The sequence below is a fragment of the Diadema antillarum genome, unplaced genomic scaffold, assembly GCF_040938485.1.
Source record: "Diadema antillarum isolate AM-2024a unplaced genomic scaffold, OU_Dant_1.0 seq00001529_RagTag, whole genome shotgun sequence".
Taxonomy (NCBI): Eukaryota; Metazoa; Echinodermata; class Echinoidea; order Diadematoida; family Diadematidae; genus Diadema; species Diadema antillarum.
The window spans coordinates 433188-450081 of record NW_027272261.1 but is presented as its reverse complement, the minus strand read 5'-3'; the positions used below and the strand labels follow the sequence as shown (position 1 = coordinate 450081).

Here is a 16894-nt window from a genome sequence, read left to right as displayed (position 1 = left end):
CTTCTTTGTTTTGTTTTGCAACTTCCAACACTGTGACTTTACATGCCCTGTCTTGTTACAGTGAAAACATTTGATGACATTTGCACTTGTACTGGACCCTTTGTCAGATTGAGGCTTTGGTGCCGATGAAGTTTCAGAACTCGGGCCTTTTTCAGGACCAGCATTCTTTGGATTGCTCGACTGATTTTTGTCTCTCTTATTTCCAGAGAAATTCCTGAAAGGTGGTCTGTTGTCATTTCTGTGGGTCAGCTCATACTCATCAGCCATCAAGGCTGCTTTATGCAAACTTGTCACTTTGTGATCATCCAAATGCGACCTCACACTGAAAGCAACACTCTTTTTGAATTCTTCCAAGAGAACAACCTCACGTAGGTTATCAAAGTCCTGATCCACTTTCAGGGACCTGTACCAGCTATCGAACATCATTTCTTTTTCACGAGCAAACTCAACATGTGTCTGGCCTGGTTTGCGGTACGAATTTCTGAACTTGTGTCTGTACGCCTCTGGCACCAACTCATAAGCATTCAACACTGCTTTCTTGACTGTAGCATAGTCACGTGATTGCTCTTCAGAGAGAGATGAGTACACATCAGCTGCTTTGCCGACAAACACACTTTGAAGGAGCATGGGCCAAAATTCCTGTGGCCATTTCAAACTGTTAGCCACCTTCTCAAATGACACAAAATATGCATCAACTCTGTTTTCTTCAAACTTTGGCACCAATCGAATGTTCTTGGCCAAATTGAATTCAAGGGGAGCCCTTTCACGATTTCCAACAGTCTGTGCATGAGTCAATTCCATCTCACGCAATTTCAGTTGTTGCTCCATTTCCTTTTCAATTCTCTTCATTTCTATTCTTTCCTTCATTTCTAATCTCATCTTCTCTTTCTCCATTTCCAATCTAGCAAGTTCAAGCCGTGTTTGATCAGAAATTTGAGCTTGATCTGGAGTGTCAATTTCTTCTTTGAGCTCCATGTGACCAGCTACTAAGTCAAGAATCTCTGCCTTTCTAGCACCTTGTGGAACATCAACATTTAAATGCTGTGCAACAGCGATCAAATCACATTTGCGTAACCTTTGCAAATCTTTGAGGGACAAATCTGTCCTCTGAACAAATGCCTGAACATCCATTGTACTGATTGACATTGTCACAATGTATTACACACAATACATGTATACAATTGAACAATCAACTCAACTGGTATTTTGTCTGTACCAATATTCTGGATTCCGGAACGTTCCAAATTCTAAGTTTTGGCTTAAAATTCAATTCCCGGACAAGCCCCCAATTTTGTTACGACCAAAATCACTCCGAGAATGATCGCACAAAAGAAACAATCAACTGATGTTCAGGCGGTTTATTGACAGTGGTACAGACTGGTAATTGGCGTCACATCAGTACAACAATGATCAATAGAAACAGTTATAAATCGGTAGTGGAATCACTTACACGTATTAAATAATCCTTTGAAAGTGTCCAAATACGATGTTCGATGCACAGACGAATGATCCGCGACGCACCGATGAATGATTCCTCCGACGTAACTCCAGAGGCGCAGGTTACGATAGTCCACGGTATAGATCCGGGGTAAAATCCACGATATATGTCCACGGCGAAACGTGCAGAGTCCAAACGTTGTGACGACCACGTCCAGTTGATGCGTTGAATGATGATTCACTTTATATTGTCCAGCTATGAATCCAGCCCGTCACAGCTTTGCCGTAGCAATGTCCATTGACATTAAAATATGGAGTCCAATGAAGGCACATTAATTCTCTGCAGGCAAAATGTCTCCCAGGCCTTATCTCCACAAACATAACAGGTCAGCAGGTAACACAGGACTGACTATAACAAGTCGCTTCAGAGCCAGAAGTGACGTAACTCTCAGAGCAGAGGTGTTGGGTACTCTGCCTACTGCAGAATTTCTCTGGCTTATATACTATCCATTCACCCCCTTCTAGCACATTCTATAACTCTCTCCAACCTACTAGCCAGTCCAAGTTCCAGGAAACCTGGATGACTCACTGCCTAACTATGTACAAAACATCATTACCAAGAATAACTACCAATCACATTGGGCTACAGGGACAGTGCCTCACTCAGCCAAACATGTAAGCACTTCCCAGAACTTTCTGGAATGGGTGAAATCATTCTAGATTGAGTGAGCTATAATGTATTTCCTGTTACATGCATGTACTGTATAGCTACATTGTATACCACCTAGAAAATTCTCCACTTATCTGGTCAGCCTGTATGTACTATATCTATACCACATAGAATGTTCTCCATTAATCTGGTCCACCTGTGTACATACACATTAAAACAGCCCGGCATACAGTACATCATACATGTACGTGTACATAACTACTAGTGTGTACATTTGTGACAACGCAATGTATGAAATAAAAGAACACATCGATAAAGAAATAATATATTCATGTGAATATATGTATGTCAGACATGTGAAACTTCTGCCTAGATGAATGCAATGTTCCAAAATGTGCAATTTTGCGCAATAGATGATCACTTCATTCAACAGGAAAGTTATATATTGGACACAGTGGGTGTATAGTAGTAGTCCAAGTAGATGAAGATTGTTAATAGTAAATACTGTTTCTTCTGAAGGCAGTTAAAATGCCACTCTATGCAACAGTTTGCTTTGATATAGAGAGTTATGTCAGATGAACTGACAATTTATTAAAAGTGCTCAACACCCCTTTCTTCCCCCCCCCCCTAAAAAAGTGCAACAAACACACAAAAAGTGACAAAATCCTACTAATGTCTCAGAGTTCTTGAGAAAAGTTATAATCAGTCAGTCTTTGATACAGATTACATGAGGTGATCGTGTTGTTGCCTCACAAATCTCCTATCTGCTTGCATAAGAATTATCAATAAACCTCCTTCTGTAAACATGAGTTAAGAAAATCAAATTCCCATCCCATCTAAATACAAACCAACACGAGAGTTGTTAGGAGGGGATATAATTGCCTGGTGTGCGTTACATATTTATAACTATAATCATCATCAGTATATCAGTCTTGAGCAAAGCCATCTACCACCTGAAACTTCCATAACTTTCTCCATTTCTTTTGCCTGATTCGATGAAGCTTTATATTACTGTCAACATTAAAGTCTACTTGAAAATGGAGTGATGTTTCCCTTTAACATCTGTGCTCAACTCATTCCGACAAAGAATGGTTGGGAATTTGCAATGATCTCCCTCCCAGTGCATCATGACATTTGCCATGCATCATTGTGCTGAGCCTTTAATGATGTTACTGTAGAGTGATGGTGCATTAGGATGCTAGCTCTTTGTCAGAGTCGTACATCAACAGTGCATGTTGCTAACGTCATTGTCATACAAAGTAGGTCAGACAAGTCTCTGTGAAATTAAACCACATTCTCGTGAATGGCCCTGCGGTGAGGAACTGCGAACGTATTCCACTGCATTATGCAAGTGATCTATTCAGACACACCTAACGACTTACATGATATTGGCCTTGTGAATGGCGGTGACCTTGTTGCGATTATGCTTGACGGCATAGTCGAAGGCGTACTTGGCTATTCTCCGTGATCTCTCAGCCGTGATGATCTTTAGACTCTCAACGACGCCGTCTACATTCTGCCGGAGGGAGAGGTGTCAAGAAAGGCAGGATGCTGTTTGTGAAAATTGGATAATGCTGTCCATAACCTTTGACATTTGCACTACCACAAACTACCTCATGGTGTTTTTTGGTTTTTGTTGTTGTTTTTTTACTGAAAGAGAATGTAGTCAAGTGAAAACAATCCAATATTTTGGAGAATAATAACAGCTTGAGACGTGGATACAGAGACATAATAAAGCAGTTTTGAAAGTAAATTCTCCAACATGACATATCAGAGGAGCTGTGGTGCAATACCAGTGCGATACCAGGTCCTTGATTGTTTTCTTGATGTTTAGTTAAAGGGAATACTTCCTCAATCCATGGGGATACAGACCAATATCCTTTCCTCCATGACTGAACACCACTGTGAGGTTTGAAATGAGATACCACCATAAATCATTCATGGCTGAATACCAATGCCAGGTTTAAAGTGGAATACCAAAGTAAATCATTCATGGCTATACACCAATGTGAGGTGTAGAATGGGATACCACAGTCAAACATTTATGACTGAATACTGCTGCTGCGACATCTACAATGGAATACCATGGTGAATAATTCATTGCCATGAACACTGCTGAAACCATGGTGCAACTACAACTGTAGTCCAAGTTTACTCTATGTCCTACCCAAATTTTTTTCCTACTATGCTCTAGTAGCATTAGTGTAACTTGTTCTCAAGCAAAGCTACCCCTACTGTAAATAATAATTAACACATGGACACTGATTCATATTGTTACATGCAAAATTTACTGAACAAACAACACTAAGCTGGAAAGCACTGATTTCATTCCATCAACATTACAGTAGTACAGATTCTAATACAGATTATAAAGCATGGTATGAACAGGAAGGCCATTAAAGGGATCGTATAGTTTTGGTTGAGACCTAATTTCAGGTTTCTAACATTTTTTGGTGAGATAATGATAAACCTCTTATTGAATATGAAAGAGCATGTACTTCTATAAGGAATTCAACGTTTATTTCATGAAAATTGGTTTTGAAATGGCTGAGATATCCCAAAAAGAGCGATTCTACTAAAGTGTGGGACCCACACTTTATTACGATCGCTTTGTTTTACTTTGTTTTTGGATGTTTCAGTCATTCCAAACCTGATTTTTATCAAATAAACTTTAAATTCCTCTTAAAATGGTATGCTCTGTACTATATCATAAGTGTTTTCTTGGTATCTCGCAAAAAGTTAAAAGCCCAATTCTCATCTCCACCAATACTGTACCATTCCTTTAAGATCAGAAAGATAAATTGCTTTGATTGTTGTAGATTATCATACAGTTGTAGCAGTATACAAAGTGCACATAAGACAAAGATCCCATTCCGTCTTTCTTATGACCTAGCTTCACTGATACTGTATACAGGTGTATGTCCTAATCGTAATTTACAGTGTGTAGTACAAAAATATTTAATGCACAATGCATCATGTACCAGCAGAATCCAATCTTGACCTTGTATGAGCAGAATCATTATATTTCACTAACTGACCTAATTTCTTTGGGTTTTTCTTAAATTTACACGATGTCATTATAACTTCCTCTTTGATGTAAATGCTTGTAAACCCTTTTCAAAAGTGATGTATGTGCTACATTCCACGTGTCATATACTACTGTATATGCTGAATATTTTGTGAGCTTTTTATTTTTGCGAATTTCGTGAGAGTAAGGTGCTATTCGTGAAATTAAAAAATGCCAAAATAACAACTCTGATCCCACATGAATGTGACACACACGTATACATTTCTCCGTTCAGAACAGTACTCCACGATCGCGATTTTAACCACTGGCGAAATCGTCGCGAAGTCCCGATTTGCAAAAAATTTAGACTCGCTAAATATATTGCATATACAGTATTAATGGCATGAGAGCCACTATATTTAACTCACTTCCAAAAGACTGCAGTGTACATCATAACTTACATTTCATATTCTTAACTTCTGTGTTATTCAAACAAGAATAAAAGTAAATGATAATTAACGATTACATCCTCATAAACATTTATCTTCTATGCTAAATGTCTGAGTGGTACGTTACCGGTCTCTCTACAAGAACATTTTTATTTGAAAAGCAATTTTCACTCCTACAGTGCAAGAAATCTAGAAAGCTTTCCCTTCTACCAAGCCTTTCACCAATCTGACTTCCCAGAGCCAACAAGTTTCTGCTGAGGTCTCATATCATGGAGAAATCTATCCAGTAAACTACACAACTCTAGATTCTTCATGCACTATAGAAAGACAGTCTCCAATACATTTATTCTTTTTTTGAATACATAACTGAGACAGACATTTCTTTTTCATCTTTGTCCTTACATTCATGTATGTTAAATATCTTTGTGTAAGTATATTTGTATTTCATATCCTAACTTGATGGCATTATCTTAATAGTTCTAGGATAATGTGACGATTATTTTAGGATGTGGTCTACAAAGTACACTGTACCAAATTGATTTTGGTCTCGTGCAACAAAGTACATTGTGTGTCCACTGATGGCCATATTAATAGCCATTTGTTTTTGTATAAAAAGTGGCAAAAGAAAAATGATAGAGAAAATGTAAGTTAATTGATGATATGTGAGTAACCTCAGTCCACCTTACCTCATGCTCAAGGCTTGAGTATTCCCCCTCCGTGTTCTCCCGGATGATGATGATATCGATGTCCTCGTGTCTCGTCTTCACACCCGGGATGCTCTTACACCGGATCACATTGGCAAACACATCCAGCCCCACCCTGGTGGTAAGAACCCAAAGCATAGCATTAATAGAGACACAATCTATTGACCCGACATCCTTCGAATCCTGCATTGACTTTGTGTAAATATTGTATGGGAAGTAAATTTCACAAAGGGTGCACATTTCCAAATATTATGTGTCATGGCTCTGCATTATGATTATATACAGAAGCAAACACAGACCAGGGCCCCGTTGCTAGAAACTTTGCGTTTAAACGCAACTTGCAACTGATTGTCACTGGCCAATCAAAATCATTGTTGCATGCATGTCTTCTTAATAGGGCAGACCCTGAGCCAATCAGAATGGTTGTTTCAAAATTAGCAATTATTTGTAATTGATTGCAACTTTCTTGCAACGGGGCCCAGAATTGGCTTCCTGTTCTGTCTGAATCATAGCATACAAATGCAGAAAGCTCACTGTGAACATATGCTATTCAAACGCATTAATGTGACAATAGATAGTAGTTCCACTCTCTTTTTGTTATGTCATTCATGTCCGCAAAACTGCACGAATGCAAGAACGGCATGACTGGTTAGCAGTGAGGTAATCCTTCGCAGGAAAGGGTGGGGGGGGGTAAGAGAGGTTTCTGAAATAGGTTTTGCCTACTGTTAACAACTGATAGAGGAAAAGTTGACATGGCATTCATACATCTGTAGTCAGATGTGACATTCAAGATAAGAATTATGTATTGATATCCCAAGGAAACCGCCAGATGCCTTTGGTATGACTGTAAAATGATGTAAATACAAACAAAAGATTTCTGTTGCGAATGTAAAATGCTGTAAATACAAACAACAGATTTCTCACTCCAAATCCAGATGGTCATGGAGATACACACTAGAATTTCTCATACAGTGCTGTTAGCATACCAAGAAACATCTCCAGGTAAAATATGGTAAGCACTATTTGGGCACCCGTCCCGCTTCATTATGAATATTCATCAGGCAGTAAGATACTGTACTAGTAAATGGCAGAACGCTGGATATGTGCCATATGAATGTAAAAACGTATCGCTGGGAAATGTAAAATTGTCAAAAATTGCATCAACGGGGAATGTAAAAACGTCTCGCCGGGTGATGGAAAAATGTTCAGTTTTGCCGAGAAACTTAAAAACGCTGCCGGGAAAGGTAAAAATTATGTATTTCCACGGTATAACGGATACCCGTAGATGATGAATATTCATGATGAAGCGGGACGGGTGACCAAATAGTGCTTACCGTAAAATATGGTTGAGGTTAGAAAGGCCACCAGAATTGGGGGGGGGGGGGTCTAATCACAGGAAGTATACCGGTGACTTTCACAGGATCAGCAGGGGACGGATCTTACCTCAGCTTGACGTTCATCGACTTCTCTTCGGTGAACATGAATTTGTCCAGGTCAGTGTGGATGTTGCCCTTGAGAGCCACACCATTCCTCTTAACAGCCATGATGGCTGCCTCCACGTCCTTCATTGCACTGTCCTGAGACTCCCCACTGAGGCTGTGCTCCTCAAAGTCCACTGGGGCTTCTGCATGTCTGGGTGTTTGTTTATTTTGTTTGTTTGGTTGGGTTTTTTTTTTTTGGGGGGGGGAAGAGAGAATAGGGAATATATTTTGTTTTTCATTGAATTTAATCATTTCCATTCAATGATATGAATACAGTAATCTAAACTGGTATTATTATACAAAGTAACAAAATATTCACATAATATGGATACAATTAAAAAAGAATATTTCCTGCCTGAGCAGACACGCAGACACACACACACACACACAAACAAACAAACAAACAAACAAATATAAAACGTATGATAAGCAAGGCATGAAGCATACAGAAGTACTCCATAAAATATTAATGAAACAAGAGTACTGCATCAAAACTCTCTCTTTTGTACGTCCTTCTATATTTCTCCAACATTCAACTTTGAACAATTAACAAAGCGATTCTTAGCTTGAACACTCCCCAAACCCCAGAATAATACCCTGATGCAGCATTACCTGAAGACTTGTCTGAGATGCAGCATGAGTTCTGGTCCAATGCCATCACCCGGAATAAGGGTCACTGTATGTCGACCTCCATAGCAGGCAGGAGGAGGCTATAAATGAGAGGGGGGGGGGGGGGCATTTTCACAAATCATTTCATCATTAACAAAGATGACAGATGCAACAGAGCAGTCTCTACAGCTCCAAAGTCCTCTCCTAAATTATGTGTTTTGCAGCTCACAAGGAAATCCCAATGACTACAGTGTACATGTACATTATGCAATTAGTATTGCATCAGGCTACTGTATAATGTTAATAATTATGGTAATAATTGTATAAATAATGATAATAATAGTGATGCCCACAATCATAACCATCATAATAATCATTAAAGCTATAGATATCAATCCAGTTTATAGTAACATACTTATATAAGCTATGTTGAACATAACTGGTTAAAACCATACACTGTACACTGTAGAGTAGTAGAGTATCTGAAGGAGAGGAATTTGTGAAAGACAAAAACTGCATTTACAAGACTACCATTCACTACATTTCTTTATAGAATATTGTCATTATGTACGTTCTTGAATTACATATTCTTTTTTTTTAAGACTCCTAAAACTAATAGGAGGTTATAAACTGCATCAGACATCCATTCATTACACATGATTACTCTGAAAGGAGTACTTTTATGTTGAGTGGCAAAGCTTTGCATTTTTATCAATAAATTTACTTAGATACAAACTAATGAACTCAAATTCAGAATGACATTTATGTCCATTCTTATCCTTTTGGACAGGATTCATCATCTAGGGGCAAGCTTCAGTGAAAACTGACACTTTTATTGCAAATTTTCTGGCACAGATGATTTGTCATAATACTTTATGTCTATCTAAATTATTTCTCATTCTTAATGCAGATAACTGCATGATCATTCCAATAATATTGCATTGCACCAGCTAAAATACAGTATAGTCATGTGAACTTTTCAGACCCAATCCTTTTATCATGATATCAAATAACTGGAAACATTGGACACAGACAGATTGGTATATAAAGTTACAAGTCAAGAAAAACAGTATTTGAGTTTATAACATTCATGCAGACCTGTGCAAAAACAATTCCACATAGTGCCTCATTTTCACAATTTTGAAATTGTACAGAGATGCAAGCTGATGGCATGAACACACTCTACAGATTCCGATTTTTCATGTCACCCCTTCCTACAATAATATTTGAATGCTGATAATAATGATACAAGGGATAATGATTTTTATTCTAATTCAAATGATAGACAATTCCTTGACCGATCAGCCTAATCAGTAGAAGATAGAATTAATAATTATTAAAGTTTTCAAACACTTCTGCTTCACAATACAAAGATTGTTTCAAAAACATACAAAGTGGTGGTATGCTTGTGATGAATGCCTTACACATTCACATAACTTTGCAAATTCAAAATTGTAAAAAATGAGGCACAATGTGGTATTTTACATGTACTTGACACCACTGAATTACAGTAGCCCCTAAAATATATCACTTATAATACAACACTGTTCAAAACACTTCATAGTTACATGATAAAAATCATAAATTTTCATCAAAGTGTACATTCTAATGGCAACATAAAGTAAATTCATGCAAACAAAACAAAAATCATAAAATCCAGTATTTGAAAAAAATGCTTTCATGCTGTACATCAAACATGCATACATATCTCTGAATTTAAAAAAGAAACACCAGCATGCCTTTATTTTATTTTTAAATGTCTAAAAGTTAGAATTGTTGAATGCTTTTTGAAAATAATGTACTGAAATCCATAGGGTGCATTCGAGTGCTCTAAAGCGAACCAGAGTAAACTGAACCAAAGCGTACCGTACTGACCTGTGCCAGATTTGGGGCGTTCGAGCACTCTGTTGAGAAAGTGTACCTCATGAGTTAGTTTTACATTTTGAAGAGGGGGTCACTCATTTTGTAGCAAGACTTCGAAGAGGGTCATTCACCTGGCAAGCACTACTTAATACAGATGTCCTGAACAAAGAGAATGAACTCTTTGCATTATGACATATGTGCATGTTACACGCATTCTTCACATGCAAATTTTTGGAATGCTTTTGGTACCCTTAAGGAGCACATCTGGAAGTGGTACCGGTACACTTTTGGCTCAGTTAAGTACGGTACAGTACACTTTAGGAGCATTCTAGCGCTCCTCTGGTGCGGGTATGGTATGGTATACTTCGCTTTAGGAGAGTGCTCGAATGCACCCATAGCTACAGCAATGTTGTATTCATAAAAATGAAATGTGTACATTATCCTTACAAAGATATGCCCATTGCAACTATGGACAGTGCCTAGCTTGCAGCTGATATGAAGGCATCCATTAATGTCAAACCAAACATATTTTAGCTGTGCTTGGAAAAAAATAAAGCAAATTCAATATGTATGCTCTTGTACTGTAATAATGATTGTGATAGTAGCTGTGAGAATATTGTATACAACTGTGGACTGCAACAACTCCATCATAATAGCACAATGCACAACAAGAAATTATCCCCTAAAAGTTTCATAAAAATGAATTGAAGCAGATAGAGAGAAGAGACAGTACATAAATCAACACAAAAGCACTTACAAAGATCAAACAGTTTTGCCTACAGGTATATCTTGAAAGATTCTTCATATGAAATATTTTGAATTTGTTGTGAAGGTTCATACCAAAAGGAAAGATCCTGCATGGACATCAAAAGACCTATCCCAGCATCCTTTTTTTTTTCTTGTTCATACCTTAGCCTGACAATCTTACTTAACTGCAATCACACAAAGGTAAATAATCACTATTAAAAAAGCAATGTGCTTTCATCTGTCAAATTTCCTTGTCAAACATCTACCTGGCCAAAGTTGAAGGGAATGCAAGGCTCAGAGGATTTCTTCTGCCTTTCAAATCCCAAGCTTGGATGTAATCAAGTTCTTACTAAACTCTATTTCTATTGATATTTTTTTTTAAAGCTCTTCTACATCATAAACCACAAAACATGCTGTATATGGTTTTATTTTAAAAGATTAGACTGTTGTATAGCATATATTTACACATGTGTTCGAAGGGATTATATTCCCCACTTTGTTCATTGATTCTACTGTATCTGTGAAGTGTATTAACTCCTACCAGTATTTAGCTTCTGCAATATTTCATACACTTCTGCCAACACAATCATTTACAAATTTCTAGACACCGTCAATTTGACCTGTCAGACTGATAAAAGGAGAAAAATGATATAAATAATCAAAACTATACATTACATTACTTGTTGCTGAATAGAATTTGGGTATTGTAACAAATGCAATTATGAAGTAAAGTAATACTGACACTGTTCCAAACATATTGTACATAACACAAAACAGTTACTAAAAATCTAACATAAATTGCACTAATGCATGACTATGATCATTACATTCCAAAAATATTTATGATATTGTATGTCATTTATATGAAAGATGCAATGAATCAAACAAATCTCTTTCTGCTATTCCCCATATCTCAAGTTTTACTTAAATGCATGCATTAACATTAATCCAACCACTGAAATGGAAAATCTGATCCTAATCTGACAAGTTCTACACACTAATTGCATTGACAAAAGTTTTGCATGGTTTTTAGACAATTGCACAAGATTAACACCAATTATGCAAAGTGTACATGTACAGCTAGTTGAGGCACACTAAACATGACTACACTATTAAAGGAATGCAGTGAAATGCTGATTGATAGTGATTAGAGCGCAATGGATAGTGACTGTGAGTGATAGGTGTGAGGTGTGTACAAGAAAGTCCTCTATAATATGAGGCTGCCTTACCATGTGCTGAGACATGCTTGGTCTCTGATGAAGCTGAATATTAACAATCACAATTTATTTCATGGAATATGACATTCAGGAAACAGTGTGAAAGGCAAGTGAAACTCAAGTGAAAGTTTTTTTTTTTTTTTTAATGCAACAATACACTTAATCTATACAGTATACACATATGTAGATGTATGCATGTTTTGATAAGCTTGAAATAGTTCTATTTTCAACATGCCCGCTGCATGCTACAGTACTAGCAATATTATAGACTTCACAAACTTGATGCATACTATCTACTCCTCGAATGTAACATTCAAAATTGGATCGGCTTACCCAAATTTCAGGTATTTAGATTGATTGGTACTGGATGTCTGACAATGGATACACTTCTCTTTTCAACTATTGTGCACCATAACCACAGGTTGAGCTTGCAAACACATATTCAGGAGTTCACATTTATTCAGAAGCAATAGCTCCAGAAATATAAACAGCTGGAAAAAAAAAAAAAACATTCTGCTAACTATTTTGAAATGAACCAAACAAACAACATGAACACCCAATTTCTGATAAAAATGGTCTGGATAACTTCCACTGTTTACACTGCAAGCATTATCTCTGTGATTAAAAAAATGACTACTATGATGATGGGGTAGAGAGCGAAGCATAAATTCATACTTCATCAGTTAAAGTAAACAAGATGTTGATCATCAACTCTGAACCTGTGGTTCTCATGAAACAGTAACATGGCAAGAATTGAGCATATGAAATGGAATTTTTTGCTACAGTTGTACTATAAAGCACTGCAACATGCACAAAACACAGAAACACACAAATAGATTGTTCTTATCTTAAGTGTGTGTGTGTGTGTGTGTGTGTGTGTGTGCATACGTATGTGAAAATAGTGTCACTTCCTGTCAAACCTTCAAATCTACACTATAATACTAAAAGCTTCAATGAAAAGCTTGTTAAACCATCATCTAAAGGACTTAAACAAACAAGGTGCACATACTTCTGTTAATCTTTTTTTTTTTGGTTTTGGTTTTGGTTTTGGTTTTTTAAAGCAGAAACATTAAATTCTGTGATAAAATCTTGGCCCCCTGACATGTATGTACACACAAGGTTTTCTATAAAAATACAAAAAAAAAATAACTTTGATCTCTATTCGAACTATAAGATACCAGTACTTTTTTTTTCCAGATTGCGATATCAAAATGACTTTGGTAAATCTCATTTTGTGGTGGTTTCTCCAGAATCCTTTGGAGTGTTTAGGGTGCGATAATTTAGGATACAATGTATTGTTTTCATATCACTTGTCATACTTCAACATTAAAGAAAATGGGTAATGCAATTCCGCCTTTTTCATCAGTACACAGTTTTCAGAAATTTACTGATACACTACTAATGAAAGGAAGATACAAGATGTTGCACGGCAAGACTGCACTAAAAACTAGAGAGGGGCCGTCAAAGGCGGCAGACCCACGCCTATAAGTACAAAGTCGGGGTAAACATAATGTGCATTCGGTCATCTACCAGAATTCGGCCACTTAATTGCCAGTGTGCTTTATCACCAGCCAGTGAGTTCTACCAAAGATCGTACACTGAAGTGTACGATCTTTGGTTCTACAGTCACATCACACGCAAATCACATCATTACGCATACGGTATTAACACTCATTCACGTACAGGAAAGTCCTTAAGTCTCCTCCAAAAATCCATCGAAAATCCCAAATTCCACTGTCAAAAGTGCAGAATCGGAACTTTTCCAAGCGCGCGCGAATTAAGTCCAGTTTTAAGAGTATTGTCTACGCGACGGGTCGCCGAAAAAGCGCTAAAAATCGAGAAATACGCCGTTTTCTTGCGGGATATTTTGATTATAGCAAGCCGAGAGTGTGATGATATCTAAAGGCCGTATGAGTGTACGATCTTTGATGGTATCCACAAAAGCGCAAAAGAAAAACAAAATTTACGTACACCAGTACCCCCTAGGCAATTACCCCTATGATTAGTGTCTACGGGAATTATTCAATGCAAGGGTTGAATGCAAATGTCTACTGCACCAGTATTCGGCCACCAACGAGCGCCGCAACGTCCCCGATGCAATTTTGCACCAACAGTGTAGAGCGCGATGCATTTTCAGCGGCCTTGCACACGCATTGACATTGAGCGCGCATATCGTGCAGTGTGACTGCGACCGAGCAAATGCTCCTCCAACGAAAAAAACAATCAATGTTAATTTGAAAAATCATCAAAATACGGGCCAGTTTGTGATGACGGAGAACGAACTTTCATAAATCTAGAAGGACATAGTCCCTCAAATAGGCCTAAACGTAAATTTCGGAATTCTTACGAACATTTGAGCAGCGAAGTCGGATCGTTTGGGAGTTTATGTTTTCGTATGGTAGCGGAAAATCGCAAAGTGAGAAACGGGAAATTTTCGGAGTGGTCACTATACCATGGAGTCAAAACTTCAAGGTCACACAGAATTTGCAAGGGTCAACCGATTATCACCAAAATCTAATCGATTCTTTCCTGCCATTATCCAAACATCCCCATAACATTTCGTGCAAATCCGTTTACCCGTTCTCTTGTTATCTTGTACACAAACAAACAAACAAACAAACAAACAAACAAAAAAACAAACAAACAAACAAACAAACAAACATACGGAACCCTTCACATAACCCCCTGCCGATTTTCATCGGCGTGGGTAACAATACAAACCACTACTTTTTATTCAGCTTAAAATTTGTTGGTGCACTGAACCATTCTTGTCAATTTAAACCTTTGCTGATAGTGGTCTGGCCTCTGCCATCTTTTTTTTTTTTTCTCTCCTTTTTAATCATGAAACATTTACTCTTCGATCAGCAACTTCCATGAATTTAGAAAGCAAGCACACAACAAGATGACTCTACAAGGTCACTTGTTCTTGCATCCACAGCTGTGTACTGAAATTTGTAGAAGTGTCATAGCACACTTCATCAAACACCCCCAATGAGTAAGTGACTATTATTTACACTGTGTGACAAGAAAGCATGTGCTAGTACCTATAATGTGGTACATGTACACGTTCAATACATTCATTTGTATTTTCAAATTCAAAAATACAAAACAAAAGTGCATTGGTAAAGTATCATATGTTGTTAGTATTACGAAAACCATGGACCACACTGAAGTTTATCAACCACCATACAGTCGGGCAAAGTGGTGATGCATGTCACACCCATGAGCCACAAGAAATAAATAATGCAAGATGCCTGCATAACCACCAGGCTGTTATGAGGTAAACTGAAAAATATGAAGTGAAATTCTGTACTTCTGGTTTGATTCTCAAAACATTTTTGTTTTCTTCCTTCGCCTATTACCTGTTTCATAATGTTAAAATGGCTTTCCCTGTAGTCTTTCATATTCAAACCAACAAATTATGCAGAAAATTGTCTCGTTGTGAGTTTGTTTTTTGTTTGTCTTTGTCTTACTTTCTTATTGGCCTTCATAAAACAAGTTCACTAATTGTCTATAATATCTTGATGTGCAAAATAATGAAAGAGTAGCATGGCAATGACATCATCACCTAATCTTCTTGTTATACTCTACATGTAGATGTAAAGTAATGGCATCAAACATTTGGAAAACACATGTGAAACCTAGATTTTATGATTGTTCTTTGTTACTACATGTAAGATTTTGATGGAACTTTTACTTCCTGACAGTTTACTTCACTGTCCCTTTTTGTGTCCACTATCAAAATTGTAGAGATTGTGTTTTCCTATAAATCTAACATTATAAAGATCTAGATGCTTAATGTCAAGTGAGTGGAGATTACATTTTTAAACTTTACATTTAAAATCAATCAGCAAGAATTAAGGGTATTGAAACTTGTACCAAAACGAATGTGTATACACATTGTCTTTTAACAGATCTTCCAACCTTTCTAGCTGGTTCTGAAAAATGGGGATGATTTGGCTTAAAAGTAGGAAAGAAAGAGCAGCTTCCACAGGAGTGTGTAGTAAACTTATCAAGAAAAATAGAAAACTCCTATTGAAAACAAGACCTGAAAATAGTAAAAATTCACATTCTTTCATCCACAATCAGAATGGTTGTGAGGTCTACCTTAAACAATGCACTGGTTATACATTGTATGTATGTATTGTATATATAAGGTATGCATACATGTATTTGAAGAATGATTTTGAGAATGTAGGCAACATCTTGTAAGGTCTTTGTACAAAAGTGATTTTGAATGACAGTTTGTACTGTAGTGAGATTGATTTATCACAAGCATAAAAATATGAGTAACACTTAAAATTTGAAGAATTCTTGAAAATATTGTGTATTACAAACAGAGAAAAAGCAATAAGTAAAAACAGAAAATGAGGGACTGTAATTGCTGATGACTTTTGCCAACACTGCAAATTTGCAAGGCAAAGAGCAATATTTTATGAGCCCAAAATGATAAACTTAAACAAACCAAACTAAATCATCATAAAGGACTTACTCTGTAGTCAGTTACAGGCTTCAGTAAAGAAAAACAGAATAACTACGTGGTTACATTGTGATTAAAAAAATGTCAATAAAGAAGAAAAGTCTAGATCATGAAAAATGTAGGATCTAATGTCATAATAGCCACAGCAACTCCACCATTTTAGTCATACAAAGAGTGGCAATACAGCACAGGTTAAACTTTCTTTGTGTAGCTATAATCAATAAAATAGC

At 37.0% G+C, this 16894-nt stretch overlaps 1 protein-coding gene across 1 annotated transcript in view; it reads right to left on the bottom strand.

The window, feature by feature from the left end:
• LOC139710412 (isocitrate dehydrogenase [NAD] subunit gamma, mitochondrial-like) overlaps nucleotides 1-16689 on the bottom strand; it is a 33307-nt gene extending 16618 nt beyond the window's left edge. Inside the window, exons 1-5 of the mRNA XM_071622329.1 lie at nucleotides 16677-16689; nucleotides 8361-8458; nucleotides 7711-7899; nucleotides 6250-6382; nucleotides 3490-3623 (exon numbers count right to left, since the gene is read on the bottom strand). Of these exons, the coding sequence (XP_071478430.1) occupies nucleotides 3490-3623; nucleotides 6250-6382; nucleotides 7711-7899; nucleotides 8361-8386 (482 nt within the window). The 5' untranslated portion in view covers nucleotides 8387-8458; nucleotides 16677-16689. The remainder of the gene's footprint in view (nucleotides 1-3489; nucleotides 3624-6249; nucleotides 6383-7710; nucleotides 7900-8360; nucleotides 8459-16676) is intronic.
• Between the last annotated feature and the right edge of the window lie 205 nt (nucleotides 16690-16894).